Raw genomic sequence first — 27307 nt, 5'->3', positions numbered from 1 at the left:
ATTTCCATAAAAAGACCCGCATTAGATATTAATATTGACATTCAAGTGACCATTAGCTTGTGGCACACATGCACGCGCTCGCTGCTGCGAGTGGAGCGGCGGAACCGAACTACTTCCGCTTGTACGTGTTATGACATAATTTCCAATAAAGTTTTGTTGATGGCCACGAGTCCGGATTTATTGTGAATAATTATGTGGTCTATTTATATCACAGCGAGGAACAACTTGATTGATGTTGGAAAGTTTTATAACGTTGGTTGTTACGGGAACTATAATGAGTGTACCCGCGGAATCATCGGACTCATTTCAGCGACGGACCGAGTAGTTTTGTTGACATTTCTTCACACGGTTTGACTGCTAACTGTTGCTACATAGTAGTGCTTTAAACGACCGGAGAAAGTGCTTTCTGACATGTGGAGGAAAGAATCGGACCGCTTTGAGTTTTTACAAAATCTCGTCACCGAATTCCAGGATACGGACAGCGATGGTAAAAAAAAGAACAACAATTATTCTCTGACATTTGATACCTCGTTTCATGTCGTGGTTGTGGTTATGGTTATGGTTTTATTTGTTATTTTATTTGTTATTTACATGTTTACTTGCACAAATAAGCATATCCGGCAAGGAGTAGGAAGTAGCAGAGTGGATTTAATCCTACTCCTTCACCGTGTCTTAGCAAATACTGAATAGTTACTCGGTAATTATAGTAATTACATAAATAAATAGCGCTCCGTAATATGACAGCAGATAATTTCTGGATGTTAATTTGAACACGTTATTAAGAAAAATGTCATGTCATGCTATACATTGTGTGTGTGTGTGTGTGTGTGTGTTTCAGAGGCCAAGGAGCAGGTTCTGGCCAACCTAGCCAATTTTGCATACGACCCAAAGAACACAGACTATCTGAAGCAGCTGCAGGTCGCAGACCTGTTCTTGGACATGCTCACAGAGGAGAATGACAACTTTGTGGAGTTTGGAATGGGTGAGGATCCTGTCGTATTTCTCTTTATTCCAGAAATGCTTCTGCTGAGTCATGACATGTTCTCAGGGGGGCTGTGCAACCTCAGCATGGACCCGGAATGTCGCGACATCATCCTGCAGAGCGACGGGATCACGTTGGTGACAAACTGTTTATCCAGTCAGAGGGAAGAGACCGTCCTGTCCGCCATTACCACCCTCATGAACCTGGCCACCCCGTCCTCACGCCAGGAGATCAGCAACGCCGGCATCGTGCAGTGCATGCTGCGCTTCTCCCTCAGCGAGAGCCCCCGTCTGCGCAACCTGGCCGCCATTTTCCTGCAGGACTGCTGCAGCCAGGAGCAGGTTTCCCGAGCCAAGCAGCAAACGGGACCGCAGACTGCAGTCGGAATCCCGCTCCCCAAAGACTGAAGGTTAGCCTGTCGTGTTTCTGGTCAGTATTCCCTGCAGAAACAACTCGCACGCTGTATGGACAAGTGGAACATAGTGAGTGTCCTACTTTTTGGGGGGGTTATATATACACTGTATGTATTTGTATTTATTAACATATGCAAATGACCTGAAAATTTAAATCAAGCTAGAAGTCATCTGTCTGAAAATCTCTTCCCTAGCATTAGTTTCTTTAATAGTAGCAGAGAGAAGCAGATAATCGATAGCTGAAAACGCTCCGTTTCAAAAGGCGTGGTAAAACTGGCCCTTTGTGATGTCACAGAGGAGCGGACCTCCTTATAAGGACGTGGCTCTCTGCCCTCCCCCGAGCTCTGCTCCTCTGTTTACGTTGCTAGCAATGGCTCATAGGGGAAAGCCACGTTTGTTCCCAATTCCTAAAGACAAGTGGTTGGAGTTCCTGATTCCCTACCAGCAAAAGAAATGCTAATGCTAAAACTAATTACTATTGAGAGACATCTTGAAGTAACCTCTTTTCTTGAGAAACTTGTCTGTCCAGTCACTTACTGGTGTAGGTGTAGATTCTGAAAGATCTAGAAAGCTTTCTGTGCTGGTTATTGTTTGTAGCTGCTCTATAGGAGTCTGAAATTTCGAGGACATGTGTGAAGTTATGGTGTGGCGAGGTGTCACTACGCCAATAACTTAGTTCTTGGGTGTAACAATGTTAATAATGTAACCGTAGCTTGGCTAACATGCAGGTTGTCTTCTACTTTTTTCGACTTTTCCCTTCAGGGGACGCCACAGCAAATCATGCCCTTCCTGACACAACCCTCTGTATTTATCCAGACTTGGGACTGGCACATCAAGGCACTGGCTCGTACGCCATTAGCAATAGCAACATTAGCAACATGCATGTCGCATTATGTAAATGGAGCCTTTTTGTAGAAGGCTTTATAGGCGGAATAGGTATGAGTCGTTGCTGGCCTCTTTGTATGTTTAGAACAAAGAAAGTGACATTTTCTTTTAACGATGCAAAAAAATATGTAATTAAATAAATTACTGTGCAATTTTCACAGCCCTAGTCTGAATATTAACAAAGTAAACATTTTGAATTAACAAAACAGAACTAAGAAATATCATCTTTATTTTCATATCATAGAAAAACATAAAAGGAAACATAAGACATACACACATAAGCAAATATCTTCCATCACTGAAGAGCAAATAAAACATTGAGTTCAGTGTAAGGCAATTTTAAGGCATCTTATTGTAATGTTACATTCAGTCAAAGCTACATTTGAAATGGCACAAACCGAAGGTCACTTTGAAAACTCCCTGTATTGCATTCAAGGTCACTCAGTTGGAAATGTTTGGGTTGTCATCCAGTTAAGCTTAAAAAAAAAAAAAAAAACAAGAGTGCAGGATATTGTAAAACATTCTTGTCAGAACTAGAAATAAAGAAAAAGCTCTGAAATAGAGCTTAAAATAAATAAATAAAAAAGAGGTTTTCAGGTATCACAGGGCGAGCCGTGCACTCTGAAGCGATACATGCACGTGTACTCCACGTGGCCCCAGTTGGACAACACCTGGACCTCGATGATCTGGAAGGCTTTGTCGTTCTCCTCCTGCCGAGCGAGGACAGTTTAGGTGCGTCAAACGAGAACTCGAGGAAGTGGCGTTACAGGAAGTCTTAACTCACGGTGACAGAGTACGTCTGTAGAGCGTCTCCGTCCTCATCGTACGTGTACGAGCCCAGCAGCGTCCCTCTTTCCTGACTCGCGTCATCCAGACCCTAAAAAGGAGCAGAGGACTGAACGCAAAGCAAACTTCGCCCCCTCGGCCGAGCGGCTGTCAAACTTACGTAGACGCTGAAGTCTCTCGGGGCGCTACGCAGGGTCTTGCTGGGCGCCAAGGCTTTTGGGATGTGCTCCAGGGAGAAGGCGGTGGGGAAGATCCTCATGGACAACCGGATCACCAGGAAGCCCGTGGAGCCTTTGAAGGCCCAGCAGTTTCCCGGCTGGACGTCAGGCTGCGGGGGGGGACGTGCAAGCTGCTGTTGCGTTCACTTGTTGCAAGGACAAACGAGTATAAAAAAGGAAGAAAGACCTGGATGACGACGCGGGGAGACTGAGAGAAGTACCACAGAGGAAGTCCAAACAAACTGACCAGCGCCGCTCTGGTCTTGTAGGTCTCGGAGCAGCGAGTGCTGAGGATGCTGCCCCCTGGAGGAAGAGTAGCAATATTAAAAACGTGCTAACCGACATCGGTTGTCATGTCGCGGGACGCCGTGTGACCTCCAGACTCCAGAGCGTAGTCGGCCAGGCCGGTCCGGTCGTGAGAGAAGAGGCGCAGCGCGTTCTTCACCATCACGTTGACTTCCTGCAGCCAAACAAACCAGGCAGTGACGAAAAAACGGCAGGAAGTTGGGTTAGCAGCCGCCTTCCTCACCTCCCTGGTCACGGCCAACCCGCCGCCGTGCATGGCAGCCTCCCTGACCTCCGTGACCTCGCCCTCGCTGCGGCGCTGATCCAGATGAAGGCTGATGTTCCGGAGGATGCTGCGCTCCAGCGAGGCCAAAGACGCCTGCAGGTCAGCACGGGTGGCGTAGCGCTCGGACAGCCAGCGGAGCAGCGACTCTGGCAGGACGCCGTGAGCTGTAGAGGCCCCGCCCCCATTTGTCAGCTCTTTCCCATAGAGCAGAACCCGGACCTCCTCGTGGACCTGTGCTGAAATCTGGCAAGGGTGAGGTTAGCTTTTGTTTTCTAGGAGGTGAGAACTTGAACTCACGGTCTGCTGGACCAAATCCAGTCGCCGGCAGCCATCTTGACATCCTGACAGAACTTCAACGTCCCGCCTGATGTCCTCCAGGGCCGCCGCCAGACGGCCCACCTCTGCCAGCAAGGAGTCATGGGATTGACGGTCCACAGGGACGCTACAGGAAGTGAGGTGTGAAAAGGCATAAAGATGGAGGCGGGGTCACAAGCGTGATGAAGATGCTGAAGGTTACCCGACAGCAGCAGGAAGCGTTGAAGGTGACGCCATTGCTTCTTGCCTCAACCTGACCTCCTGGAGAACAAAGAAGGAGTGGAAAGTTCTACAGAACAGTTAAGGAAGAAGGGATTGCGTCTACCTCCGTCTTGGCCACAACGTTCTGCAGATCCACCTCCAGATGATCCAGACGAGACGTTTGGCTCTGCTGCTGGACTAAATCCTGGTGAAGGACATTTAGATCAGGAAAGGTGAAGAGCTGGAACTCCAAAGACCAGAAGCGAAGACCTGTTCCCTCTGCCGTCTGTCATCATCCAGTCTCCTCCTCAGCCGAGTCAGCTGCTGGTCCACCAGGCTGCGCCACCACAGATGGCCGTTGTGGGCGGAGTCACGCTGCCGCAGGTCAAAGTACATCTGCAGAAGCTCGCCCCGTCTTCGCTCCGCTCGCCGCCCACCAACCTCCACGCGTTCCCACAGCGACGCCAGACTGCGCTCCAGGCGGAGAAGGCGTTCAGACTCTGATGCCGTCGCTTCCTGTCAGGTGATCGAGGTCATATGATCTTCATCCTAGAATGACGTGCACAAAGCAGGTATGGCGTTCACCTCCTTCGAGTCCTCCACGGCGCCCTCTGAGGAAACCAGGCTGAAGACGGAGGACAGAACCGGGACCTCGGAGACTGAAGTCCTCCACTCGGGGTCGCTCAGAGGCGGTAGACCAGCGGGACCGAAGCAACACAAACCTGAGCGGTGATGAAACGTTTCAACGTCTAACATGTTGCGTTTTTCTAGCGTTTTGTTGTGTTGGATAAAGAATCCTTAGAGGAAGCGTCAGCAAGGTGAGCAGGAACTTACTGAGAAGCAGGAGGACCACGAAGACACCGACTGGAAACCTGGAGGAGAGGAATCAAAAAGGTCTGAAACAAAGTCATAACATACTATTATATTCAGTGGCGTCAGTAGGCCCATTTTTAATTTTTTTTTTTTTTTTTAATTAAAAAAATTCTTACGCCCCCCCTATATAATTTGATATTTTTCGGATTTTTTTTTATAGAATTTTTTTTTTAGAAAAAAAAAAGACAAATTGTATATAATAATAGGGCAAAGCAGGCTAATACTAGCCTGTAATAATCAGAAGAATAATGATGATAGTAATAATAATAATAATAATAATAATAGGCTAATTAATAATATAATAATGATTATTATATAATTGATCACTGTCCACTGGACAGAATGGTTGCAGAGCTTGAACAGCGGTTTTGCAGTATAGATTGTGTGTACTTGTGTAAATGTAATGGTATTGAGTATCTCTACTAAATCTGTCCAAAAGTGGGAAACTTATATCCTGGTTCTTCTTCCTTATTTGTTTTTTTTGGAATGTCTACTACATTCATTCATATCCTGTGGATCTCCAGGGGGCTAAGCCCCCCCCCCCCCGTCCTCAGAACCTAGTGACGCCCCTGATTATATCAATTACTGTGAATGAATATGTACATACTGTATATTATGTTTGGGTGCATGATAATTATCTGTTATGAGGGAAGTAGGATGTCATAATAATAATAATATAATAGCCTTAATGGACCAACAGACACTTGCCAAGTCAGCAGAGGACAGTCACCCCATCTTCTGCTGATCCACCTGAACACACCGCCCGATGTCCGACCTGAACACACAAACATTTTGTCAAGAACAGGAGAGGAACTCAGCAGACAAGCTCTGTCCGACTACGCAAGCAGCAACAGCCTCGGCTTCATGCGCAACACAAGAAAGGCCAAGACCAAGCAGGCCTCCCGGGAGACCAAGACGGCAAAACTAGGGGTCAGTCGCCAAGCACGACGGGACGGCGGTAACCTGCAGAGCGTCTGAGGCCGTGAGAAGAAGACAAGATGGTCGTGGTCAGAGTCCAGGTGAGTGAGGCCAGCCGACGCAAACACCACACTGAGGACGTAAAAGAGGTGAGAAGTCCATTTAACCTCAGCTAAGACTGAACGCTCCAAGACGGTTGGAGCTCCTGCACCTCATCTCCTCACTTCTCCTCCTTTTGACTGAGGCCTCCTCTCCTAATGACGGTATAAAGACATATTTAACCTGTGAACACAGCCATGTTCCACGTGAGCGCCAACAAGCAGCGGAGAGCCGAGGCCCGAGCGGACGAAGACGAGCCGACGTGGTGCGTCTCCGCTCGCTGCTTTTTCTTACAGCCGTCACCTGTAGGTGGCAGCAGTGAGCGAGGGCGGCTGACTGATGGAGTCAGGTGGGGAAAGAGTATGGAAAGGTGGGGGAGAAGCTCAGGGGACAAAAAAAATAAAAAAGTCCTTTATATTTCCATATATCTTTGGATGGAGTCAGGATCAGTTTTTCCTGTGGATGTTAAACCCTGGGACTTTAAATATGCAATAATATTCATTCATTCATTTTCTACCACTTTTTCCTCACGAGGGTCGCGGGGGTGCTGGAGCCTATCCCAGGTGTCTTCGGGCAAGAGGCGGGGTACACCCTGGACTGGTCGCCAGCCAATCACAGGGCACATATAGACAAACAACCATTCACACTCACATTCATACCTATGGACAATCTGGAGTCGCCAATTAACCTAGCATGTTTTTGGAATGTGGGAGGAAACCGGAGTACCCGGAGAAAACCCACGCATGCACGGGGAGAACATGCAAACTCCACACAGAGATGGCCCAGGGTGGAATCGAACCCTGGTCCTCCTAGCTGTGAGGTCTACGCGCTAACCACTAGACCGCCGTGCCACCCTATGCAATAATATGAATAATAATAATAATATGAAAACAATAAGTAGTGACCAGCAGCAGTTGGATTGTATTACTTTGCACTTGCACGGATGTTTGTGCCACTTAGAAATGTGCAGCTTTCCTAATTGCATCACTGCATTTATTTGTTATTTTAGTTGAAAACACCGTATTGCAGCATTTTCTTATTTGGCACACAAAAGCATCACGACTAGCCGGGACCTGTCATGTAGTCCTGATGTAAGAAAGCCAAATCGGGGGCGTCTCTAGATCAGTGAGCTGGCGTAGAACGGTAGAACGTACCTGTGCCAGTGTTTGTGTCTGATAACTCACACAGAGATCCGTAGGCATGATGCCCCCCCTGCTTGGTGCTCATGGCGCCGCCGTGGTCAAGACGAGCTGCAAAGAGAGAGGAGACGCAGTCAGGAGACGCACACAAAAAAAAAGACGCTCACACGGACAAGGACGAGGAGTCAGGAGGAGAGATTTGCATTTCTCCGCAGAAAAGAGGTGCGGCCCATTTGTGTGGGAGGGAAACGGCAGGTGAGTGAGAAACAAAACACATTGTGGAGGTGAGCACCAAAGCATCATGGGAGAATATATTCATATCCTGCATTATACAGTGCGTGTACTGATGGAAGTACTCCATATGAAACACCTCCTACATGACAGGGGTGCCCAAACCTTTTCCTCTCCTAGGGGGGGCTTCATGGTGAAAAATGAAAGCTTTTGCAGCTTTTTCCTGATTGCGGGTCTAAGCCCTCATTTTTTAATTTTATTTCAACTGCCAAGTTTTCCATTTTTGCTGGTTTTTAGAATATGTTGCAGCCTGGCGGTCCACAAATGGCATCTATGTACACTATTTGGACACCCCTGCTACTGTGTACAAGGAAGAAGGAAAGCCCCCCAGGTGGATGAAGAACAAGGTGTCCTCACAGACCGGAGCGGTTAGTTTTCTTGGTAACCTTTGACCTCATTGAAAAGAAAAGCAGCATTAAAAAGACGCCATCTTACAGCCAGGACCTCCATGTCGAGTTCCATCCCGACTGCCGACCCTTGTGGTCTTTGAGCTCGAGCCCCGGCATAGCACCCACGCCCGTGTCAGCGCAAAGTGACAACAGGACGCCGCCCTCCTCACGCCAAACAGGGACCAGTCCCAGCACAGCTGCAGAACATCTGCAAGAACCACACGGATTATTTGAGCGGGAGCGGCTGCAGCGTCGGAGACACCTCGGGGTGGCGTCAGCGGGGAAGCTGCGAGGAAACATGGAGGTCAGCACAGCGAGCTACCTGACACATGGTGATGTTTGTGCAACTGTCGGTAGAACGCCACCAGCGTAGCAAAGACACAAGAAAGGTACCGCCTCAGAACACTGGCTGGAAAGACAGGAGGTCATGTGATGAGCAACAAGACAACGTTACGCTCCGGTCACCTTGGTTCCCACCAACAAAAAAAAAAAAAAGCACACAGAACAACAGCGACAGAACCTCATCCTCACCTGTTCCGAGCCGCCGCCGCCTTCGGTCTCTGCAGTAGATGGTGGACGATTCCAAGGCGGTCGCTGACGTGTACTTTGAGGAGCAGTTCATAGTTCCAGACTCTTTCCTGTCTGACTCGCAGTCTTTGCAGGAAACTCGGGTCAGCGTCTGGACCGGGTGTTTGGGACAGCGGCCGTCGGAAGCAATCAGAGTGCTGTTGGCCAGAACGCTGCTTTGCTCCGCCATGATGGTGCTCTCTGGAACACACGGGACGGTCAGAGGAGAACAATGAAGCCGCAATGTCCATGTTTTAATCGAAGGCTTTGCTAACCTTTCAAGTCCATGTCCTGGTCCAAACCTGTGAGAACATTCCATCAGGGTTTGTTAGGACATTGTCGAGGTTTGTGTAAACCTGTGAAGCTTCATACCCCAGAAGGAGTCAACCACGGTGGTCTCCTGGATGGAGGACTCGTCCAGTATGGACGCCATCAGCGAGGCGTCGGACGTCACGCTGTGGAGCGAATGGCCGGAGGGTTTATGTGAAGTGTGGACCAGGACAGACTCTGAGCAGGAGACAGACTGCTGAGAACGACGAGACTTTAACGCCCTGGAGGGAAGAAGAAGAAGAAGAAGAAAGGGTAAACGGGTGTCATAAAAAAGGAGGACAAGGCAGCGGACGTACTGCATCTACCTGGCGTTTCTCCAGCTGCTTCCTCCAACACTGAAGGAGGCGCTGCCGAGCGGAAGGCTGCGGTCCAGCAGGCCATCGTCCAAACGTAGACTACAAAGACTACGCCTGGACATGATCCCAGTCTCACTGTCCGAGTCAGACACTGAAGACCAGCAACTGGATCTAAATGAGGGATAAACAGGTCAGATTAATATCTAATTGTTTCTTCAATGGTCCAAATGATATTTAACATTGATACTTTAACAGGATGACAACATTGGCACAAAAAACCCCCCCCACAGCTATCAACTTCTGTGGAATGAGGTCACATGATGACCTACATAGCGCCTGCACTAAAGCACAATAAAGACAGGAGCATACACACGGGTCAGTCCAGCCCCAGCTCTGCAGGTCCACGTCCTCGTCACAGACGTTCATTCCAAGTCGGAATATTCATACACACACAAAAATCACATGATCCATACCAGACTCAACTTCCTGTTGGCGCCACAGGTCGGCGAGCTACTTACACCCCGCCCACTCCCCACAGGTGAGACTACAGGTAACATGAACACCGAGCCGGTGTGGACAAACATGTTTGAGAACCACAAAGCACAATCCTCTCTCAGGGGGTGGAGACTTACCACCAGCTGGCAGGGGGGAAGCTGTGGGGCCACTCGGTCCACCTGTGACAGATCACCTGTTCTGTTCTGGTCCTAAATGTCACTCCACTCCTCTGTAAGCCTCTCTGGATTACCCAGCAGGCCTCACTTTGAGCCAATTAATGGCTTTTTAGGACGTTGTAGTGGTCGAGTTAGCCTGTTGAGGGCGTCAGGACAGTATGCGTCAGAAAATGGAACAAGACATTTAGACAAAACATCTCGTAGAACTGTGCTCTTAATGCCGACCCATACCAATAAATACATTCAGATGTTATATTCATATACTTTAAACTGTCACTCAAACAATGTAAAGGGGCAGCTTTCCCACGTGCAAAACGGGATTTAAAGAGGCCTGTCAACTTCCAGCCAATCATAGCGGAGCTCACAGAACCGAATCAAAATGAACCAATCAACGTTTGAGGTGGGCGGAATCCCGCGAAATCCGAACATTTCAATGCTAGCTTTAGCTTCAAGACTACAAAACTCAAATTGAAAACAATAAGTGACAAAAACTAATCACCGACGCAGCTGGCGAGCCGAGTAGCTAGCTAGCAACCTGGAGTCGATGACTTACCGCGTTTGTTTAGCTTCACAAGATAAAGATAACGTCCTAAAGTCGTCGAAAAAAACAGAAACCGTGGGGGCAGGTTGCTTCGTCTTCTGCTTCGTTAAATAGTAAAATTGAACAGGTTTATATAGCATTCAATTGAAACTACCGCCATCGTGTGGTTCGCGTGAATATTTACAATACGTATTACAAAAACAATAGAACTTTGATAGCTTTTAATAGTGACCTTAATATTGTTAAATATACATTTTCTTGTTCTTACCATAGTGCTAATTGAGTGATTTCCTCCTTATGTGAAAACATTAATTCGCTCAAACACGAAAGCGGATGTGAGGTAAACCAGCCGGGGGAAACCGGATGTAACCCGGAAGTGAAATTATCCGACACGAGGTCACAGCACCGCCAGTACTCGCACATGTTTTGAAGAAAACAAGTAAACAGGTTTGACTGCACTTTTCTTTCAAATGAAATGACATCCGGATATTGTAAAACATTGCTAAGTATCCGAAATTGTTTGTGGTTTTTCGATAAGTGCGTTTTTCGGTAAACTAGCCACATCCTAGGCTAATGTAGTCACTAGCTAAGGTACACAAACCCCAACTTCGAAAATAACAAAAGTAACAATGCTGCTGTTATTTCACTGAAATCCAATCCTAATTGAACACACGGCAGCATATCTCCTATATTTCAATCACAAGTCGTTTTGTTTCATGTTTAGACACTCTCCCAGCCAAACTTGTTAGCCAGACTTTTAGCTAGGGAGTCGTTCAAATTCAAGCTGTGCGTCCTTTTTCCATCTACAAAAGCGTCATTACTCTTTATCGCCCTCTTTACCTCGTAACCTAGAAAGCTTTAAAAGCTGTAAAAGACATTTTCATGACCAAAAATGTGATTGCAATCAGTTGTGTTGAAACACTAACACCACAAAAACCACTATAGGATTTCTGTCATTGATGAGACAAAATCATTCCACGATTATTTTTTCAGGTTGAAAACCAATCATGACGTCATTAGCCCATCAACTGAAGCGGCTGGCACTGCCTCAGTGCGACCCCAACTTACTGACACGAAAAGAGGTCGCATCACTCCTCTTTGACCCCAAAGAAGCCGCTACCATCGACAGAAGCACCTTCTACGCCCTCGGTGAGTCCCGCTTTTCTGTTGAGTTTTCCACGCCAACTTTTCAAAATTCTTGTCATTCTCCCGCTCAGGCTGCACAGGGCTGGAGGAACTGATGGGGATCGAACCGGCGTTTTTTGAGTTCCAGTGTTCTCTGTTCAGCCGCGCCTCAATGATGCTAGAGCGCAGCATCCAGTCCAAAGAAGTCAACCAGAAACTCGATGCGGACATCTCTCTGTTCCTCACCCGCCTCTCCCCGTACTTCCTCCTCAAACCGTCTCACAAGTGCATGGAATGGCTGCTTCATCGGTACGCTGTCAGTCAGAGACGCTCATGTCAAAATGCATTTAAGGGCTTCCTGAAAATGGTTTATTTGCGTGCACAGCTTCCACATCCATCTGTACAACCCCGATAGCCTGCTGGCTTGCGTGCTACCTTATTACCACACCAACACCTTTGTCCGAGTGCTGCAGCTCCTCAACATCAACGACGCCACAAACCGCTGGAACTGGCTGCAGCCCCTACAGGTTCGATGTCTCCAAATGGCTCTCTCTTTCAGATAGACAAACCACTCTTGTTTCTTTATTATTATTATTATTATTTGTAGAAACCAGGCGTCCCACTGGCCAGAAGCACCCTGATCACACACTGCTATTCCGACCTGAGTTTCATGGACTTCATCTGCTCCATGGTCACCACCTCCATTAAGGTACCCTCCTCACACCGCCAGTCGGGTGTGAAATTCACAGGACTCTAGTTATGTTTGCTGTTACGCTTTTTGTTCTTACCAGGCATATAAAGGACACTCTGAAAGCTTCTCCCAGCTCCGCGTTGTCTTCTCCTTCTACGCTTCCACCATCGTTTCCGCTCTGGATGCCGTTGACAAAGCGACGGACACCGTTCTTTCCAAACTGTTGCCATACGTGCAGAAGGTACCTCATCTGGGAATGATTTGTTTAATCTTTGATAAAGTAATCACAGTTTGAAACATGCTACCTCACATGATCTCACTATATATAATAATAATATAATAATAACAATAATATCAATTATCATCTTCGGGTGTGGAACCAATCAACGGCGAGGGACAACCATATTGGGCCTCAGACCGTGTAGCTAATGTTGTGTCCCATCCGGTATCCTCTCCAAGGGGTTGAAGTCGGGTCTGGCCGACTACAAGGCGGCCACGTACATGATCATGTGTCAGATGGCGGCGAAGGCGGTGCTGGAGGCCAGTGTGGTCGACACGCTGGCTGTGCACATCAGCAAGTCTCTGCTCAAAGAACCCGTGTTGGCCAAAGAGGGGCTGGGCTGCCTCATCGTGCTGCTGCAGAGCCAGAAGAAGGGTGCCGCCGGGTCCAGGTAAAGATGGAGACCGTTGCGAGGGCCACGCCCTGCCTCTCACACCTCTTGTGCGCGTTTTGGGCAGGTTTTGCAGCCACGTGTGCTCCATGCCGACGCTGGTGTCCACCCTTCAGCTCATGGCGGCGACCCACGACGTCAGTCCTCTTCTGCGCTACCTGCTGCCTCACCTGGTCCACGTCGTGTTCAGTAACTCAGGTGAGGATGGAACATAAAACAAGAAGCAGCAAGCATTTTGACGGTGCTTTTGTGCAGCAGGTAAGACGGACGACGCGGCTGTGTTGGAGTCGCTTGTGCAGTCCGTCCCTCTGACCAAAGGCCTGGATGGACACATGGCCCGGTAAACCCTTTCCCGCTTAAGCTAATCAGCACAGTTTATTATTGTCTGTTTTTTTGTGACAATTTTTTGATTAACTCATTTGCTTACCAAAGATGTATTTATGTTTTTTGTTTTTTTTAACCCACCCGATTTATGTGTTAGGGAGCATTTGCACAAGAATCACAAAGAGGTGATGATGCAACTCCACAATAGAAGAAAGCACATTTGGTGCCGTTTTACGCCGAAATAAACATCCACAATCTGGCAGAAGTACATTTTGAAAGAGCTGGGCTCGCATCTCTCCCATAGAAGGACACGCTCCGCAGTAACCAGGAAGTGAAATGGCATCTCAATGTTGCACGAAGGAGGTCACGCATCGAAGGGAAACTTTTAACGCGTGCGCACATACAGTTCTATTGCAAATGTGAAAATTGTAAATATGTCATGGTGTTATATTTGTGTTTACATTGTGGCGTCATACTTTAGATATTTTGACTAAATATTGTCAATGGTCAAATTTGTGCCAAGTGAAAGTTCTGCTTATTTTGATGAAACGTAATAAATATTCACGCTTATGTTGCTCTAGCTTGATGCTGAATGAGTACCTGAGTCAGACAGAGCTCACCGATGACGTCGTCTCCGCCCTCAACCAGCGTCTGCAGCCGCTGGTCCGACTGTTTGAGTCCAAGTGAGTTTTTGGAGTATGCTGCCAGTGCAGTTAGCACAAATGATGTTGGACTTCTGTGCCCCCCACAGGGCGTGGCGGGTGACATAAGAATCCAAATTTGATCAATTGGTCAGGGGACAATTGCAGAAAGTCAGTAAAAAAATAAAATGTGACAAGCAAAACAAAAATGTTTAGGACTACAAATGAACTTTATTTTGTCGTTTTTGTCACAAACAAGGCGGAGTCAACTGTGATCGCTGTTGGGGAGAGCGATTCGTGCACTCATTTCAGAGTCTCCTCTAAGTCTCATCCATCTGTGTGCTTGGGCCGCCCTCAGGTACTGCGGAGCTCTGGACGGTGTCCTCTCGGGTCACGTGACCGACCTCAGCAGCTCAGAGCAGAAGCGCCTCTTCCATCACTTCCTGTCTCTGTCCCTGAGCAGCGGCAAATTCCAGGTGCGCTGACTTGTCGCGTGACGCTCGAAAAGTCCCGACTAAAATGTTGTACTTGCAGATCGTGGGGGACTCGGACACGTCGCTGCTCCTCAGCTTGAAGCACCCGCAGACGTCGCTCAGAGTCTCTGCGCTCCAGCATCTGAGGAGCGTTGTAACCTCTGGGCAGGTCCGTATTTGGCCTCTTGTTGTTTTTTTTTTTTTGTTGTCTTCTTCTCCGTACCGCTGACTTGATATCCTCCCCTTAGATGCAGAGTTTGGACCAGGACTTCCTGAAAGACGCCATCTTGGAGCGCTTGAAGGATGACGTGCTGGAGGTCGTCAGCGTGGCTCTCCAAGTCCTCGAGGTCAGAAAGGTCTCTGATGTTTTGTTAGCGCTGAAGAAGAAGAAACTGAGTTTAGTCTCCAGTAGCCTTAGGTCCAGATGTCAGAGATAGTTTTAGGGTTTTGGTCTATGTGCTCATCGAGAGACAGATATAAAACAACAACATGGTTCTAATGATACAAAGTCTTGTTTTTCAGTTGCTGCTGGATGTTTTGGACTCTGAGGAACTCGTGTCCTCTTTATTGTGTCTGCTGCACAGAATCGATCAGCCCGAGGCTGACAGCTGGTCAGAACTGTTTTTATTTTCCTCATCATTTCCACCGCGTCCATCTCTGCAACCATGGCAACACCATGTGTTGTTTTTTTTTTTTCCACCAGGCTGCCAGTTTTAACAGAAACCGTGCGTCTACTGTCCGAGTCTCGACTGCAGAAGGGGGGCGACGAGCTGGCGCAGAAGATCGCTTGGGGGCTGCTGCCCTTCCTGGTGGTCACCACCGCTCGTCTGGACTCCGCACAGGTGCGCCTCGCACGCTGCGTTGCTCAGTGCCCCGTCCTCGCCCAACACCCGCTCACCCTGAACTGGGACGAAGGTAAACAGACACCACCTTCTTGGTCAGGAGAGGGGGGGGTCCAGACTTTTGCCAGCGAGGGCCACGTAGTGAAAAATGATATTTTGTAAAGCAACACAGGTGGACTTGTAGACTTATTTGTATTTAAGTAAGTGCATTTAATTATTACATTTATTATTTAATAAATGTGTATATATTTCACTTCGCTTTTTGCACAGCCAATTGCTATGAAATAGTTGGTCGTTTCTCATGTTTGCTGTTTTTTTTTGTAAAATTTTTCAATATGTAATTTTTTTTGTCTAATCTCCTTTTTGCAATACTTTTTTTATTTTTACTTTACTCCCGTCATAAGTTTTCTCTAACCTAATTTAAAAAAAAAACAAAACTTTATTTTGTTTTGTTTCTCATATTTCGTATTTTAAAAAGTCAACTTTATGCTACCAAAATGACTTAATTTTTCTTCATACAGTAAACCTCGGATATATCGGACTCGGATATATCGGAAATTGGCTCACAACGGACAGATAAAAAAGAACCAATTTTTCTGTAATGCATTTCCAATAAAAATTCATTGCATATATCGGATTTTTTATAACGGATTTCGCCTATTTCGGACAAAATCTCCAGTCCCGTTCCAATGCATTTCCATAAAATTTCCCTCGCATATATCGGATGGCCGCATCGTGGCGCTCCGATTCGCCGAATCGTGACAGGCCGCTATACGACGTCATTTGCAGCGTTGCCTGCGCGTCCAGGTACATTGGAAACATAGTCAAGGAAGTGCCTTTTTATAACGGATAAAATCCCATTTACGCATATACCGGATATAAATCCGATATATGCGTAAAACGGACATTTTCCGGTATACGCATATAACGGATTTCGCTTATATCGGACAAAACCAGTGGGAACAATTGAATCCGATATATCCGAGGTTTACTGTATTACATTATTCTTATAAAACTTTTTTTGTTGAATATTTTAGCTGAATTTTGTGAAATTATTTTTATTTTTTTCACTTTGTACACTCGTGTCCTGAACTGTACTCGGAGCTTGAACATGTTTCTTTTGGCCACCCAGAACTGAACGAGGTGATGGAGCAGAGCTCCAAGCCTGATTTCACCGGTTTGGCCAACCAACGACTGGTCTCCACGCTGAAGAAGAACCTGGACAACATGGAGCACTTCTCCAAACGCGACACTGTGAGTTCTGATCACGGACAGAACGCACGACTTGATGACCACGAAATAACTTCTTACTCCATGCTTGTTCCTCAGCTGGAGAAGTTGGGTCTGTTGGGGGAGCAGCACCGTGGTGCTGGCGTCAGGGGGGCGACCTTCTTCATGGTGATGACGCAGACGCTTCTGCTGGGTATGGACCAGCTGGGCGAGACTGAACACCTGCTGACTGCGCAGAGGCTCTACGCCATTTTGGAGGCCCCCCTGCTGGAGGTCATCGACGTTGACGACAAGGTGAGCCTCGGTCCAACAAGTCGGTCATCCTACCTGCTGCTGGGATCTAACACTTCCTGTTTGCAACAGGAAGCGCCGCCTTCTGTGTGCGCCCCAGCGACCTTCGCTGAAGCACTGACCTTGTACCTGAGCCAGTGTGAGCAGCGGCCAAAGAGGCAGAAAGATGGCGAATACTCTCTCATGATGATTTCTCTCCTGCGAGACTTCATCACGTCTCTCAGATGTCACGACGACGCCTTCAAAGGTAATAACCGCATCCATTGGCGCTCGCCGCTCACAGCGGCGTCACCTGACAGGATGTGCGTCTCCCCCCCCGCCAGCTGACATGTGGTGGAACCCGGAGAAGCTGGACACGAACACCTGCTGCTACCTCGGTCTGGTCACTCGGCTTTTCGGCATCATCCTCAGCGGCGCCGGCGAGGGGCCGACATCCGTCAGCTTTCGAGAGCTCATGAAGCTGCTCGTGAAGGTGCGAGCCGCCGCAAAGTCATTTCATATCATCATCACGTGAGCTTCTGTGATCTTAAGCTCATCTCGCAACCCTCGCAGGTTCACCTGTGCGACGCAGTGATGCTCTTCAGGTTCCTGTGCGTGCTGTGGGGCTACAGCAGTAACCACGGAGACCAGCTTGGCGTGAAGGTGGGCGCCATCCTGCAGACTCGGGCCCTCTACATGGCCAGAGCTTTGCTGTGCGCCCAGCCTGCCGCCACGCTCGCCGAGCTCGCGGCTGCCAGCTCACCCGGTAAAGATGCTAAATATGTCGTCATGGAAACCCTGGCTTGCATAATGCACTCCCGATCAAAATGTTAACACCAGTTCAGATCTTGCACTAATGTACGTTTTGGGCTGTTGGATCATATGGAAGCGTTGAAGTGAAACATTGAAGTTCAAGACCACGGCCTTTAAAAACCAAAATCTTGGCAAAGATGTGGATTGAGGCATCTTGCTGAGGTTCGACATCGTAAGACACTGATTTAAATCTTCTTCAACATCCTGAGGGTTATGGAACATGAAGTCAAGTTTTAAAATGTCGGAGGATCCCACTGAGTGTCCGCTAAGACACGGGACCATCCTCGGTCTAAATGAAGAGAAAACCCACGCATGCACAGGGAGAAAACGCCCAAGTGGGGATTCGAACCCAGGTCTTCCCCATGTCCTGATTGTGTGGCCAACATGCTCACCGCTCATCCACCGTGCGGCCCTGACAAGGAGTGTTTCCCACATTGCACAGAGGAGCGGGCGCCATCATGGGTGCTTTATCCTTCAAATTAACAATGGAGCTTCAGGTTGTGCAGGGGCGTCAAAGGGCAGCCGGCGATGTGGAGATGTTGCAGTGGGCCATCCCTCTCATGACCGAAGGCCCTGGTCTGTGTGGTAACAGGACAACGCTACAACGCTAAACGAGTTTTTGAACTGGTCTTGAAAGGTTGCTCAGGAGTGCATATCGACATTTGACTTACCAACCTGTGCATCTTTGTGCGTTAGTGGTCCCGTCCTTGCTGTGCTGTCTCACCTTGCCAATTCGTGAGGTCCGGAGGGCGGCCCTCGGTGTTCTGGAGAGCCTATCCGGCGCTGACGCCACCCCCTTTCAGCCAATCATGGACAAGCTTCTGAGGACCACAGACGAGATTGTTGCCGACCCATCGTACCTGAGCACAGTAAGAACATCTACCAGGTTCCCAACGTTCCTGGTGGGGATGTAAGGTGGCTTTACCCCAGCGTGGTGTCGTTTGCAGGCCCTGGGTGGGATTCATGACGAGTGCGAGTCGGCGAAAAGGAAGTCGGCGCTGCAGAGAGCTACGCATCAGCTGCTGCTGAGCATCCAGGCACCCTGCTGCCCGTCCTATTCCGCCGCCTGCCTGCTGAAGGCGCTGAGCCACATCAACGGGCAGGTGAGTTCAGCAGCCCCCCCCCCCCCCAACAACGTTTAAAGGCGCCCACCGCTGAGCATGTGCCGTGTTTCCTCAGGCTGTCCTGTCCGCGCTGCTTCCTGTCCTGGATCGGCTGCTCCACCGCGACCCAGACACCCCCACCCTGCTGCTGGACGAGGCCCAGCTGCTGCAGCTCCTCCTGGGGAAGTACAACCAGGCCTCTGCCCCTCTGCTGGCGGCCGACCAGAACTGTCTGAACCTCTTCATCAGAGCCCTGAGGACCCCCACTACACCCTTTCCGGGCGTCCCCAGCTGCCAGATTGTTGCTCTGGAACAGGTGAGGAGTTGCATATTTATTTTCAAATTAAAAGCTTTAAAGCCAGCGTGAATGTTGCAAAGTATTGTCAGTTGTGTTGTCATTGATGTGTAAGTGTGTCTTCCACTGGAAAAAAATGTCTACGGCTCGAGAATTAGCACGTCACGCTCTGCGGACGGGCCCGTAGGAGCGGTTGGTACCTCGCCTCAAATAAATGGAGTTATTGCTCATTCCTCTCGACAGATCACCAAGCCATTCTTCACTGCTCTCGGAGATGAGAAAGTCCAACAGAAGCTGCTGGCGGTCATGTTTGACCTGCTGGCGGACAACAGCAGCGTGCTGATTTCCAACGCCGTCGGCAGCGCCTTCAAAGTGGTGAGCACTCTGTGACGCGTGAAGCGGGCTGACGTGTTCTCATTCCTCTCTAACTCCCTCACCTTCCAGATTGCGGTGGATTGTGAGCTGGTGGCCAACGAGCTGGCGCCCCCGGAAAAAGCGAAGGTCGCCGTCACGGTGCAGCAAACGCGCAGGAGCAGAATGCTCCAGAGGTGACGCTTCCTTTTTACCTGCTATCTGACTCTCTTCCTCAGTGGCGCTGAATTACCTTATTTCATATACTATAGCAGGGGTGGGCAAACTACGGCCCGGGGGCCACATCCGGCCCGCCAAGTGTTTCAATATGGCCCGCCTGTTTTTTCCAAAGTATTTCATTTAAACTCAACACATAACCTGGCATCGTGGCTTGGGCCAACTTTTTGATGGTTGAGGTAGCTGCTTTATCAATTTCGTTATTTGATGTGGTCTGTTGTTTACAAAATGCTCCTGGAAAAAGGAGCACAAGTACAATAATAATAATAATAATAATAATAATGTTGTCAATAATGATAATACTACTATTATATTAATATTGTTGTTAATAATATTAATATAATAATGGTAGTAATATTATTATTATTATTATTAACAAAATAATAATAATATAATAACATTACTATAACTAATGATAATAATTCTAATAAAAATAACAATAATAATAATAATACATTTCTAACACACTTTACATCAAATAAATGATTTCAAAGTGCACATATAGCAGATTGCATGACACTTTTACATGTAAAATATGTGTAAAAATATAGGTGTAAAAATGGACTGTTACGTGTAAAATACTACATAAACCCCCCCCCCCCCCCGTCAATTTTGTTAAATTAATGCGCCCGCGAGTCAAAAAGTTTGCCCACCCCTGTACTATAGCCTCACATGAATGAATGAAACCAATCAATGCTGTTCCTTAGGAAACCTGAAGAGGGCAGCGACGTTGCTCCAGAGAGGGACACCGTTTCCTGGCACAGAGTGGCTCTGATCCTAGAGATGCTGCAGCACAAGAAGAAGCTGAAGAGGGCCCAGATGCTGGTGCCGGTTCTCTTTTCTCTGTTGGCCAGGTAACGTTAAAAGACGCAAATACTGGACTCGTGATCACTATGTTCGCCATTTTAAAAAAACGTCCCTCAGGAGTCTCGAGGCGTCTTCTACGGATAAGACCAACATGGAGTACACCAAGCAGCTGCTGCTCGGCTGCCTGCTCAACATCTGCAACAAGCTGGCACCCGACGGACAACCTGCTGGGCCAGGTGGGCTACGTCTCCTGAAGCGGCGTGGAGCTGTAACATGATGTTTCGCTTTGACTTGGGTGGGCGGGGCTTAATCTACCTGTCACAATCACCCATCATGGTTGTACAACAGTTTAAGGATAGGACGATAATTAGCGGGCCGAATTATGACATTAAAAATTAGCTAAAATGGTAAAAAAATGCATCTATTGGCCGAGATTGCCCATATACTGCGGGTGAGTAAATCAAGCGCTTCTTTTTCCTCCTGCCTGTGACATTACACAAATATACATTTTGTGTTTGGAGCGATGCTAAATTAGCAATTAGCTTAACTGAACCGTTAGATACAATCATCTCAAAGAAAAGGTTTTAGTTCCTGGTGTCTCTCCAGACGTGCTGGATGAAGACAAGTTCAGCGTGGAGCTGGTGGTCCAGTGTGTCCGAGCGTCCCACGTGCCGCAAACGCAACATCACGCTCTGCTGCTGCTCGGCGCCATCGCCAACATTTTCCCCGTGAGTCGTTGTGACTTTTCCACAGCTCCGGCGTCCGTCTCGGAATAAACTCACCTCCGGTTTCTGGTGTCCCACCTCCCCAGGAGAAGGTTCTGCACAACATCATGCCCATCTTCACCTTCATGGGCGCCAGCATCATGCGTCTGGACGACGCCTACAGCTTCCGGGTGATTGACAAGACTGTTCAGCTGGTCATCCCCGCTCTGATCCAGGTGAGCTCACGTTTGGATGGACAGCGTAGTCTGGGCGACGCCCACTGGAGCTGACGTCCTTGTGGTACCCGCCCCTCCAGGCCAGCGGCCTATCCGAGGACAGTCCGTTGTCTCACGTGGATGCCGTGGTGACGAGGATCGCGCACGTGTTTGCCGACGCACTCCCTCACGTCCCCGAACATCGGCGGCTGCCCATCCTCTCTCAGCTGGTGACCACGCTGGGCCCGGACCGCTTCCTCTGGGTCCTCATGCTCCTCCTGTTCAAGGTTCACGTCACGCAGACCGCCAGCTCACAGAGCGAGAAGGCAAGGAGGTTTCCTTGGAATCGGCCAAAGTCCGAGGCGCTACCACGTTCTTCTGACCTGTTCTTCATCCTGGCGTTCCTTAGGAAGCGGCGCTGGAGCAAGATATGGACTTCTGGATCTCTGTGTGCTGCCAGTTTGAGGTGGCCGACCAGCTCACGTCCCTCATCAACGTCCTGAACTTCCTCATGGAGCTGCCCGACGACAAAGATGACGGTGAGACAAAAGACCCGACTTTCATGAAGTTCATAAAACTGAAAAGAGGAACCGCTGAACGAACGAATGTGCTCTGTCCTCTGAAGCCGCGGCCAAACGCCCCGTCGCCCGGCGAGGAGCCCAGAAGAAGACGAAGAAGAAGGAAGAGGAGGTGGAGGAGCTGATCTTCTGTGTGGAGGCTCACAGCAGCAAAGAGCTGCGACACTTCAAGTTCCTCTCCGTGTCCTTCATGGCTCAGCTGCTCGGCTCAGCCAGCTTCATCGGGAAGGTGGGCGGAGTCTACAGCACGTTGTGTAACGCGGCTCGGGTGTCATTTTCCTCACGCAGATCATTTTTCATCGTAAAGATACAATACGTTTGAATGTTCTTTTCCCCATTGGCGACTCCAAATTTGTCTATTTTCTATACGAGGGAGCATAAAGGTGACTATAGGGTTGTTATTTCATGTGTGGAGGGCTCTAATGTTAAAAAGCATATTTAGGTTGTAACCGGCTTTTTCTGTGTTATGTCTTAGCTTCTGTAATGTTTACTGTATTGGGTAAAAGGAGTGTAATGGTGACTATAGGGGTGTTATTTCATATCTAGAGGGCTCTAATGTTAAAAAGCATATTTAGGTTGTAAACGGCTTTTTCTGTGTTATGTCTTAGCTTCTGTTATGTCTACTGTATTGGCTAATAGGAGTGTAAAGGTGACTGTAGGGGTGTTATTTAATGTCCGTAGGGCTCTAATGTTAAAAAGCATATTTAGGTTGTAAACGGCTTTTTCTGTGTTATGTCTTAGCTTCTGTTATGTCTACTGTATTGGGTAATATGAGTGTAATGGTGACTATAGGGGTGTTATTTCATATCTAGAGGGCTCTAATGTTAAAAAGCATATTTAGGTTGTAAACGGCTTTTTCTGTCTTATTTCTTAGCTTCTGTTATGTCTACTGTATTGGGCAATAGGAGTGTAAAGGTGACTGTAGGGGTGTTATTTCATGCCTAGAGGGCTCTAATGTTAAAAAGCATATTTAGGTTGTAAACGGCTTTTTCTGTGTTATGTCTTAGCTTCTGTTATGTCTACTGTATTGGGCAATAGGAGTGTAAAGGTGACCATAGGGGTGTTATTTAATGTCCAGAGGGCTCTAATCATGTTAAAAGCTAATAGTTGGCAGGTTAAGTCCCCCCCACCTTTTTAAGATGTTCCATCATGTTTCTTCCTCCAGGTGGCGGCCATCCACGGCAACAAAGCCAGCCTCCAGCAGCTGCAGCAGAGGTCAGTTTGGTTGCGGTTCGGTAGAAATCAAAACGAAATGAACTTTGTCACAAGTAACTCACGATGACTCTGTAAAGGCTGCTGGAGGAGAACCTGCGCTACATCCACTGCGTCGCTCGCTGCGTGGAGGAGAACGCCGAAAAGCCCATCGCAAAGTTCTGGAGAGTTCTGCTGAACAAAGCCTACGAGGTTCTTGACAAGGTTGGTGGCATCGCTGGCCGGACGATGACTTGGCAGTAGAAGCTGACGCCAGGTTGTTGTTTTTCCCGCCTTCGTGCCTGCCCAGGTGAACGCGCTGTTGCCCGTGGATACCTTCATCACGGTGATGAGGGGGCTGATGGGGAACCAGCTGGCGTCCGTCAGGAGGAAAGCCATGGAGCTGCTCAACAACAAACTGCAGCACAAGACGCAGTGGGTGGAGAAACAGGTGGGCACGCGTACAGCCATTAACGGAACCGAACCGAGGTCCAACAATCTCTCCCGCGCAGGTCACCGTTCTCCTCCAGCTCATTGGCGACCTCCTTGCCATCGTGGGTGAAGGTCACGGGAAGGCGGAGCAGGAAGCGGAGGCGGAGCAGACCATCAACAGGCAGACGGCGCTCTACAGCCTCAAGCTGCTCTGCCGCAACTTTGGCTCCGCCCACCAGGAGGCGTTCGTCCCCGTCCTGCTGCGCGCGGTGGACGTGGCCTCGGCGCCGCAGGAAGAGAAGAACGTGATGGCCAGCGCTTTGCTCTGCATCGCCGAGGTGGTCGGCGCCCTCAAGGCCCTCGCTATCCCGCAGCTGCCCAGGTCCGCAGCAGCGTACTTCCTGTTCGATGGCGACGCTCGGCCTTCAGAGCACGTCACTGAGTCCATCTTAACCCCCGCAGGTTGATGCCGGCCGTGCTGCACGTGTTCGCCGACAGGAAGGAGCTGCTGACCAACGAGCTCTACATGCTGAGCGCCGTCACCGCCCTCCAGCGCGTCACCGAGACGCTGACGCACTTCATGAGCCCGTACCTGCAGGAGACCACCTTGCAGGTGTCCATCTTTTACTGCTTCATGCGTGCTCGGGGGGGGAAAAAGACGTCTTCCAACCGTTTCCTGTTCCTTCAGACCTGCCGCCTGACGCGGCTGGTCCAGGAGTCCTCTTCCTCCTCCTCTTCCGCCAGCCAGCTGTCTGCACGTCTCGCCTCCCTCAGGACCTCCCTGGCCACCAAGCTGCCCCCCAGGGTCCTGCTGCCCGTGCTCACCAGGTGCTACGGCGTCCTGGTGGCGGCCAAGAAGGTGAGCCAGAAAACGCTTGGGCGATTCACGCCCAGTTGGTGACCCCCGCGCTTATTTACAGAACCACTTGGGGGCGCTGATGAGCATCCTCAAGGAGCACATCAGCCACATGGCGCAAGATCAGCTCAACTTCCACCAATCAGAGCTCAGCACCTTCTTCCTCACCGCCCTGGACTTCCGAGCCAAACACTGCCAGGTGCGCCCAGTCGGCTCGTCTCCCGATCCGTCTTTCCGTCATGCCGCCTGACGTGTGCGTGTGTCCGTGTGCGTGTCCGCAGGGCGACCTGGCGAGGACGGAGCAGATCGAGGGCAGCGTGATGGAATGTCTGGTCGCCATGGTGATGAAACTCTCCGAGGTCACGTTCAGGCCGCTCTTCTTCAAGGTAGCGTCAGCGACTTCCGCCGCGTGAAAGTGAAGTTTCGCATCCGCGCCCAACCAACGCTCGCTAAGCGGAGATGTTTGCCCCCGCAGCTGTTCGACTGGAGTAAATCCGGGAGCAAAGAGCGTCTGCTGACGTTCTTCCGACTCGCCGACTGCATCGCCGAGCGCCTCAAAGGGCTCTTCGTCCTTTTTGCCGGAAACCTGGTCAAGCCCTTTGCGGACGTCCTCCAGCAGACCAACGTCTCCAAGACAGGTGACCGCGCTTCCACAGCTTTTGTTGCCGAGGCGGCCATTTTGCTGACGGCGACGCTTCCTCCCATCAGACGAGTCGTTGTTTGAGTCCGAGCATGCCGCGGAGAAGACCGGCCTGCTGCTTCGCTACGTCCTGGACTGCATGCACAAGATCTTCCTGTACGACAATCAGCGCTTCCTGAGTCGGGAGCGAGCGGACACCCTCCTGGCGCCGCTGGTGGACCAGGTGAGAGCCGCCATGTTTACTGTACTGATCAATGAGAAATTATTATTTATGAACATTATTATGAGCCTGCCAGCGAAACGCAGCAGCCCATACTATTATCGCTCATTTATTCTTTATTATTATTATTATATCTTATTCTTTATTATAATATTACAATGAATTTGTAATATTTTTACTTTATTTGTATCCAATTGCTGCTAATGTTTTCATTTTTTCTGGGTTTTTTTTGTTTTAAAATGTGTCATGGGCCAATTAAAAAAAAAAAGAAAAAAAAAAAAAGAGGGCCAACCAACTGTGGGCCAAAATTGTAAAATTAAAAATTGTTTAATTTGCATAATAATTTGCCTTTATTCTGGTAACATAACTTTTTCACCCTGCTTTATTTGTTTACACCTTTTTTTTTGGTTTAATATTTTGACTCTATTCTTGCAAAATTACTGCAGAATTTTCAATTTTTTTGTTTTTTAGTTAATTAAATATTAAATAACTATTATAAATAATAATTATATTTATATTGATGCATTTATTTACGTGTGTATTTACTATTATGTATATGATGTGTATTTCATTTCATTTGTTATTGATAATATGACTAATATTACAAATAATAAAACGTTGTTACTGTGTGTGTGTGCGTGCGTGTGTGTGTTTGTGCGTGTGTGTGTGTGTGTGTGTGTGTGTCAGCTGGAGAACCGTTTAGGTGGGGAGCAGGTCTACCAGCAGAGGGTGACCAAGCACCTGGTTCCCTGCCTGGGTCAGTTTGCCGTGTCCCTGGCCGACGACACCCAGTGGAAGACCCTCAACTACGATGTCCTGTTGAAGAGCAGACACGCCGATGCCAAGGTGAGCTTTTCTTAGGGTCATTCACGTGCGAGGAGGCCCAGCCTGGATTGGATCACATTTCTGGCAGCAGCCGCTGACAAACTAATAGGAGTGAGGTGCAGCGAAACCGGCTTATGTCACCAACCAGTCTATCGAGTCCCGGCCCGGCTTGTTAGTATTAAAAAGTCAGCTGGGGAGAAGACACACGAGGGATTTTCACACAGCGCTGCTGTTGATTGCTAGGATGCTAATTATCATTTATATTGTATATGAAACGGGAGAAGCCTTTTTAATGCCATTACACCGTATCATTATACTGCTATGACAATAAAGGTATTCAAACTGTAGTGTGGGGGCAGGGGAATGTTGATGAGGCAGGATGACTGTGCATGAATGGGCATCTTCAAACTGTGTGCTGCATGCCAGGGCTGGGCGATACGGACCAAAAATCATATCCCCATATATTTAGGTAAATATCGATATACCTCTATTTTTTTCAACAGTCAAGGCCAAATATGTGTGCAAGTAATTAACTGATTACGAGGAATTACTTTACTCCCTCTGCTAACACGAGAATCCCAATAAAAATATACAAACATGGAGGAAAACCATGTCAACACATTTCCATCATTTGGCAAAATCCGGATAAAAGTTTGGGTTTCATACTCGACTATGTCGTGCACCGCCATATGTTGACGTATGTCATCCAGTCCCGGGGGGCTGTTTAACCACTTGACTGTAAAGTACACCCGTCCTCCTCCGCCAGGTACGCTTCTCCTCGCTGCTGATGCTGATGGAGCTGGCGGCCAAGCTGAAGGAGAACTACATGGTGCTGCTTCCCGAAACCATCCCCTTCCTGGCTGAACTCATGGAGGGTGAGTCTACACACACACGCACACACACACACACACACACGAGTCGCCATGTGACTGGATGGCATGTTTGCGTTCCAGACGAGTGCGAGGAGGTGGAGCAGCAGGTTCAGAAGGTGATTCACGAGATGGAGAACATCCTGGGAGAACCGCTGCAGAGTTACTTCTAACACACAATAAGCGTATATACGTTGTTTGCATTTTTGTACCAAAAAAATAAAAATTTGTTGACATCTTTTTAGTAGCAGAGTAGAAGGTCATCCATGTTGTGACGGGATCTTCTGCATCCTGTGCGGTGCACAAAGCAAGGCATCAAGGCATGACATGGCGTCTTTGTAAAGCTTCCTTCTCAAGAAGACTGGAAACTGCCGACGAGAGAATACTTTTGTGTACTTTTGTGTACAATACAATTTCTA

At 48.6% G+C, this 27307-nt stretch overlaps 3 protein-coding genes across 11 annotated transcripts; 2 read left to right on the top strand and 1 right to left on the bottom strand.

Annotated features, from left to right (window-relative positions):
* The first annotated feature begins 178 nt into the window (after nt 1-178).
* armc7 (armadillo repeat containing 7) lies at nt 179-6864 on the top strand. Of its 2 annotated transcripts, XM_058066096.1 has the most exons (5): nt 179-487; nt 839-982; nt 1049-1391; nt 2158-5265; nt 5945-6864. In XM_058066096.1, the coding sequence occupies exons 1-3, from the start codon at nt 412-414 to the stop codon at nt 1387-1389; spliced, it is 561 nt and encodes a 186-aa protein (XP_057922079.1). In that variant the 5' UTR covers nt 179-411; the 3' UTR covers nt 1390-1391; nt 2158-5265; nt 5945-6864. The 2 variants fall into 2 exon arrangements, with proteins under 2 accessions (XP_057922079.1, XP_057922078.1); XM_058066095.1 differs by having other exon boundaries at nt 180-487; nt 1049-5265; nt 5945-6851.
* On the bottom strand, nt 2492-10839 carry LOC131125008 (SUN domain-containing protein 1-like). Of its 7 annotated transcripts, none has more exons than XM_058066081.1 (23): nt 10754-10839; nt 9906-10080; nt 9283-9444; nt 9020-9198; nt 8923-8949; nt 8612-8848; nt 8403-8489; nt 8127-8288; nt 7446-7511; nt 6445-6564; nt 6208-6294; nt 5953-6019; nt 5206-5243; nt 4957-5093; nt 4642-4887; nt 4496-4576; nt 4373-4431; nt 4153-4297; nt 3660-4098; nt 3472-3587; nt 3227-3394; nt 3065-3157; nt 2492-2990 (listed from the first exon to the last, which is right to left on the bottom strand). In XM_058066081.1, the coding sequence occupies exons 3-23, from the start codon at nt 9393-9395 to the stop codon at nt 2874-2876; spliced, it is 2784 nt and encodes a 927-aa protein (XP_057922064.1). In that variant the 5' UTR covers nt 9396-9444; nt 9906-10080; nt 10754-10839; the 3' UTR covers nt 2492-2873. The 7 variants fall into 7 exon arrangements, with proteins under 7 accessions (XP_057922064.1, XP_057922063.1, XP_057922062.1 ...); XM_058066080.1 differs by lacking the exon at nt 10754-10839 and adding an exon at nt 10498-10630; XM_058066079.1 differs by lacking the exons at nt 9906-10080; nt 10754-10839 and adding an exon at nt 9647-9807 and having other exon boundaries at nt 2493-2990; nt 3660-3744; nt 3814-4098.
* On the top strand, nt 10456-27291 carry heatr1 (HEAT repeat containing 1). 2 transcript variants are annotated; one of them, XM_058066078.1, is made up of 45 exons: nt 10456-10932; nt 11479-11634; nt 11703-11919; nt 11996-12137; nt 12218-12319; nt 12402-12542; nt 12761-12972; nt 13040-13170; nt 13231-13312; nt 13878-13979; nt 14296-14413; nt 14472-14579; nt 14659-14757; nt 14933-15021; nt 15114-15325; nt 16385-16506; nt 16582-16776; nt 16846-17020; nt 17097-17245; nt 17326-17518; nt 18262-18434; nt 18513-18668; nt 18745-18984; nt 19207-19338; nt 19408-19511; nt 20259-20405; nt 20476-20594; nt 20965-21086; nt 21170-21298; nt 21379-21603; nt 21687-21816; nt 21903-22084; nt 23021-23070; nt 23148-23271; nt 23357-23497; nt 23559-23860; nt 23941-24091; nt 24167-24337; nt 24399-24533; nt 24616-24720; nt 24810-24972; nt 25043-25197; nt 25882-26040; nt 26786-26894; nt 26973-27291. In XM_058066078.1, the coding sequence occupies exons 2-45, from the start codon at nt 11493-11495 to the stop codon at nt 27059-27061; spliced, it is 6444 nt and encodes a 2147-aa protein (XP_057922061.1). In that variant the 5' UTR covers nt 10456-10932; nt 11479-11492; the 3' UTR covers nt 27062-27291. The 2 variants fall into 2 exon arrangements, with proteins under 2 accessions (XP_057922061.1, XP_057922060.1); XM_058066077.1 differs by having other exon boundaries at nt 13228-13312.
* The last annotated feature ends 16 nt before the right edge of the window (nt 27292-27307 follow it).

This window comes from Doryrhamphus excisus, chromosome 3 (assembly GCF_030265055.1).
Source record: "Doryrhamphus excisus isolate RoL2022-K1 chromosome 3, RoL_Dexc_1.0, whole genome shotgun sequence".
NCBI classification, from domain to species: Eukaryota; Metazoa; Chordata; class Actinopteri; order Syngnathiformes; family Syngnathidae; genus Doryrhamphus; species Doryrhamphus excisus.
The sequence above is the reverse complement of the archived record's forward strand: the minus strand, read 5'-3'. Positions and strand labels throughout refer to the sequence as shown.

What these genes read in the sequence shown, in the direction of transcription:
- heatr1 (XM_058066077.1), top strand. Translation starts at nt 11,493, where the DNA reads ATGACGTCATTAGCCCATCAACTGAAGCGGCTGGCACTGCCTCAGTGC. An exon ending in TGGCTCTCCAAGTCCTCGAG is followed by an intron (nt 14,758 to 14,932) that starts GTCAGAAAGGTC and finishes CTTGTTTTTCAG; the next exon opens with TTGCTGCTGGATGTTTTGGA. An exon ending in CGCAGTGGGTGGAGAAACAG is followed by an intron (nt 23,498 to 23,558) that starts GTGGGCACGCGT and finishes TCTCCCGCGCAG; the next exon opens with GTCACCGTTCTCCTCCAGCT.
- LOC131125008 (XM_058066079.1), bottom strand. Translation starts at nt 9,699, where the DNA reads ATGAACGTCTGTGACGAGGACGTGGACCTGCAGAGCTGGGGCTGGACT. An exon ending in GCGGCGGCGGCTCGGAACAG is followed by an intron (nt 8,490 to 8,611) that starts GTGAGGATGAGG and finishes CTGTCTTTCCAG; the next exon opens with CCAGTGTTCTGAGGCGGTAC. An exon ending in TCATGCCTACGGATCTCTGT is followed by an intron (nt 6,565 to 7,445) that starts GTGAGTTATCAG and finishes TGCCACCTACAG; the next exon opens with GTGACGGCTGTAAGAAAAAG.
- armc7 (XM_058066096.1), top strand. Translation starts at nt 412, where the DNA reads ATGTGGAGGAAAGAATCGGACCGCTTTGAGTTTTTACAAAATCTCGTC. An exon ending in CCAGGATACGGACAGCGATG is followed by an intron (nt 488 to 838) that starts GTAAAAAAAAGA and finishes TGTGTGTTTCAG; the next exon opens with AGGCCAAGGAGCAGGTTCTG. An exon ending in CTTTGTGGAGTTTGGAATGG is followed by an intron (nt 983 to 1,048) that starts GTGAGGATCCTG and finishes ACATGTTCTCAG; the next exon opens with GGGGGCTGTGCAACCTCAGC.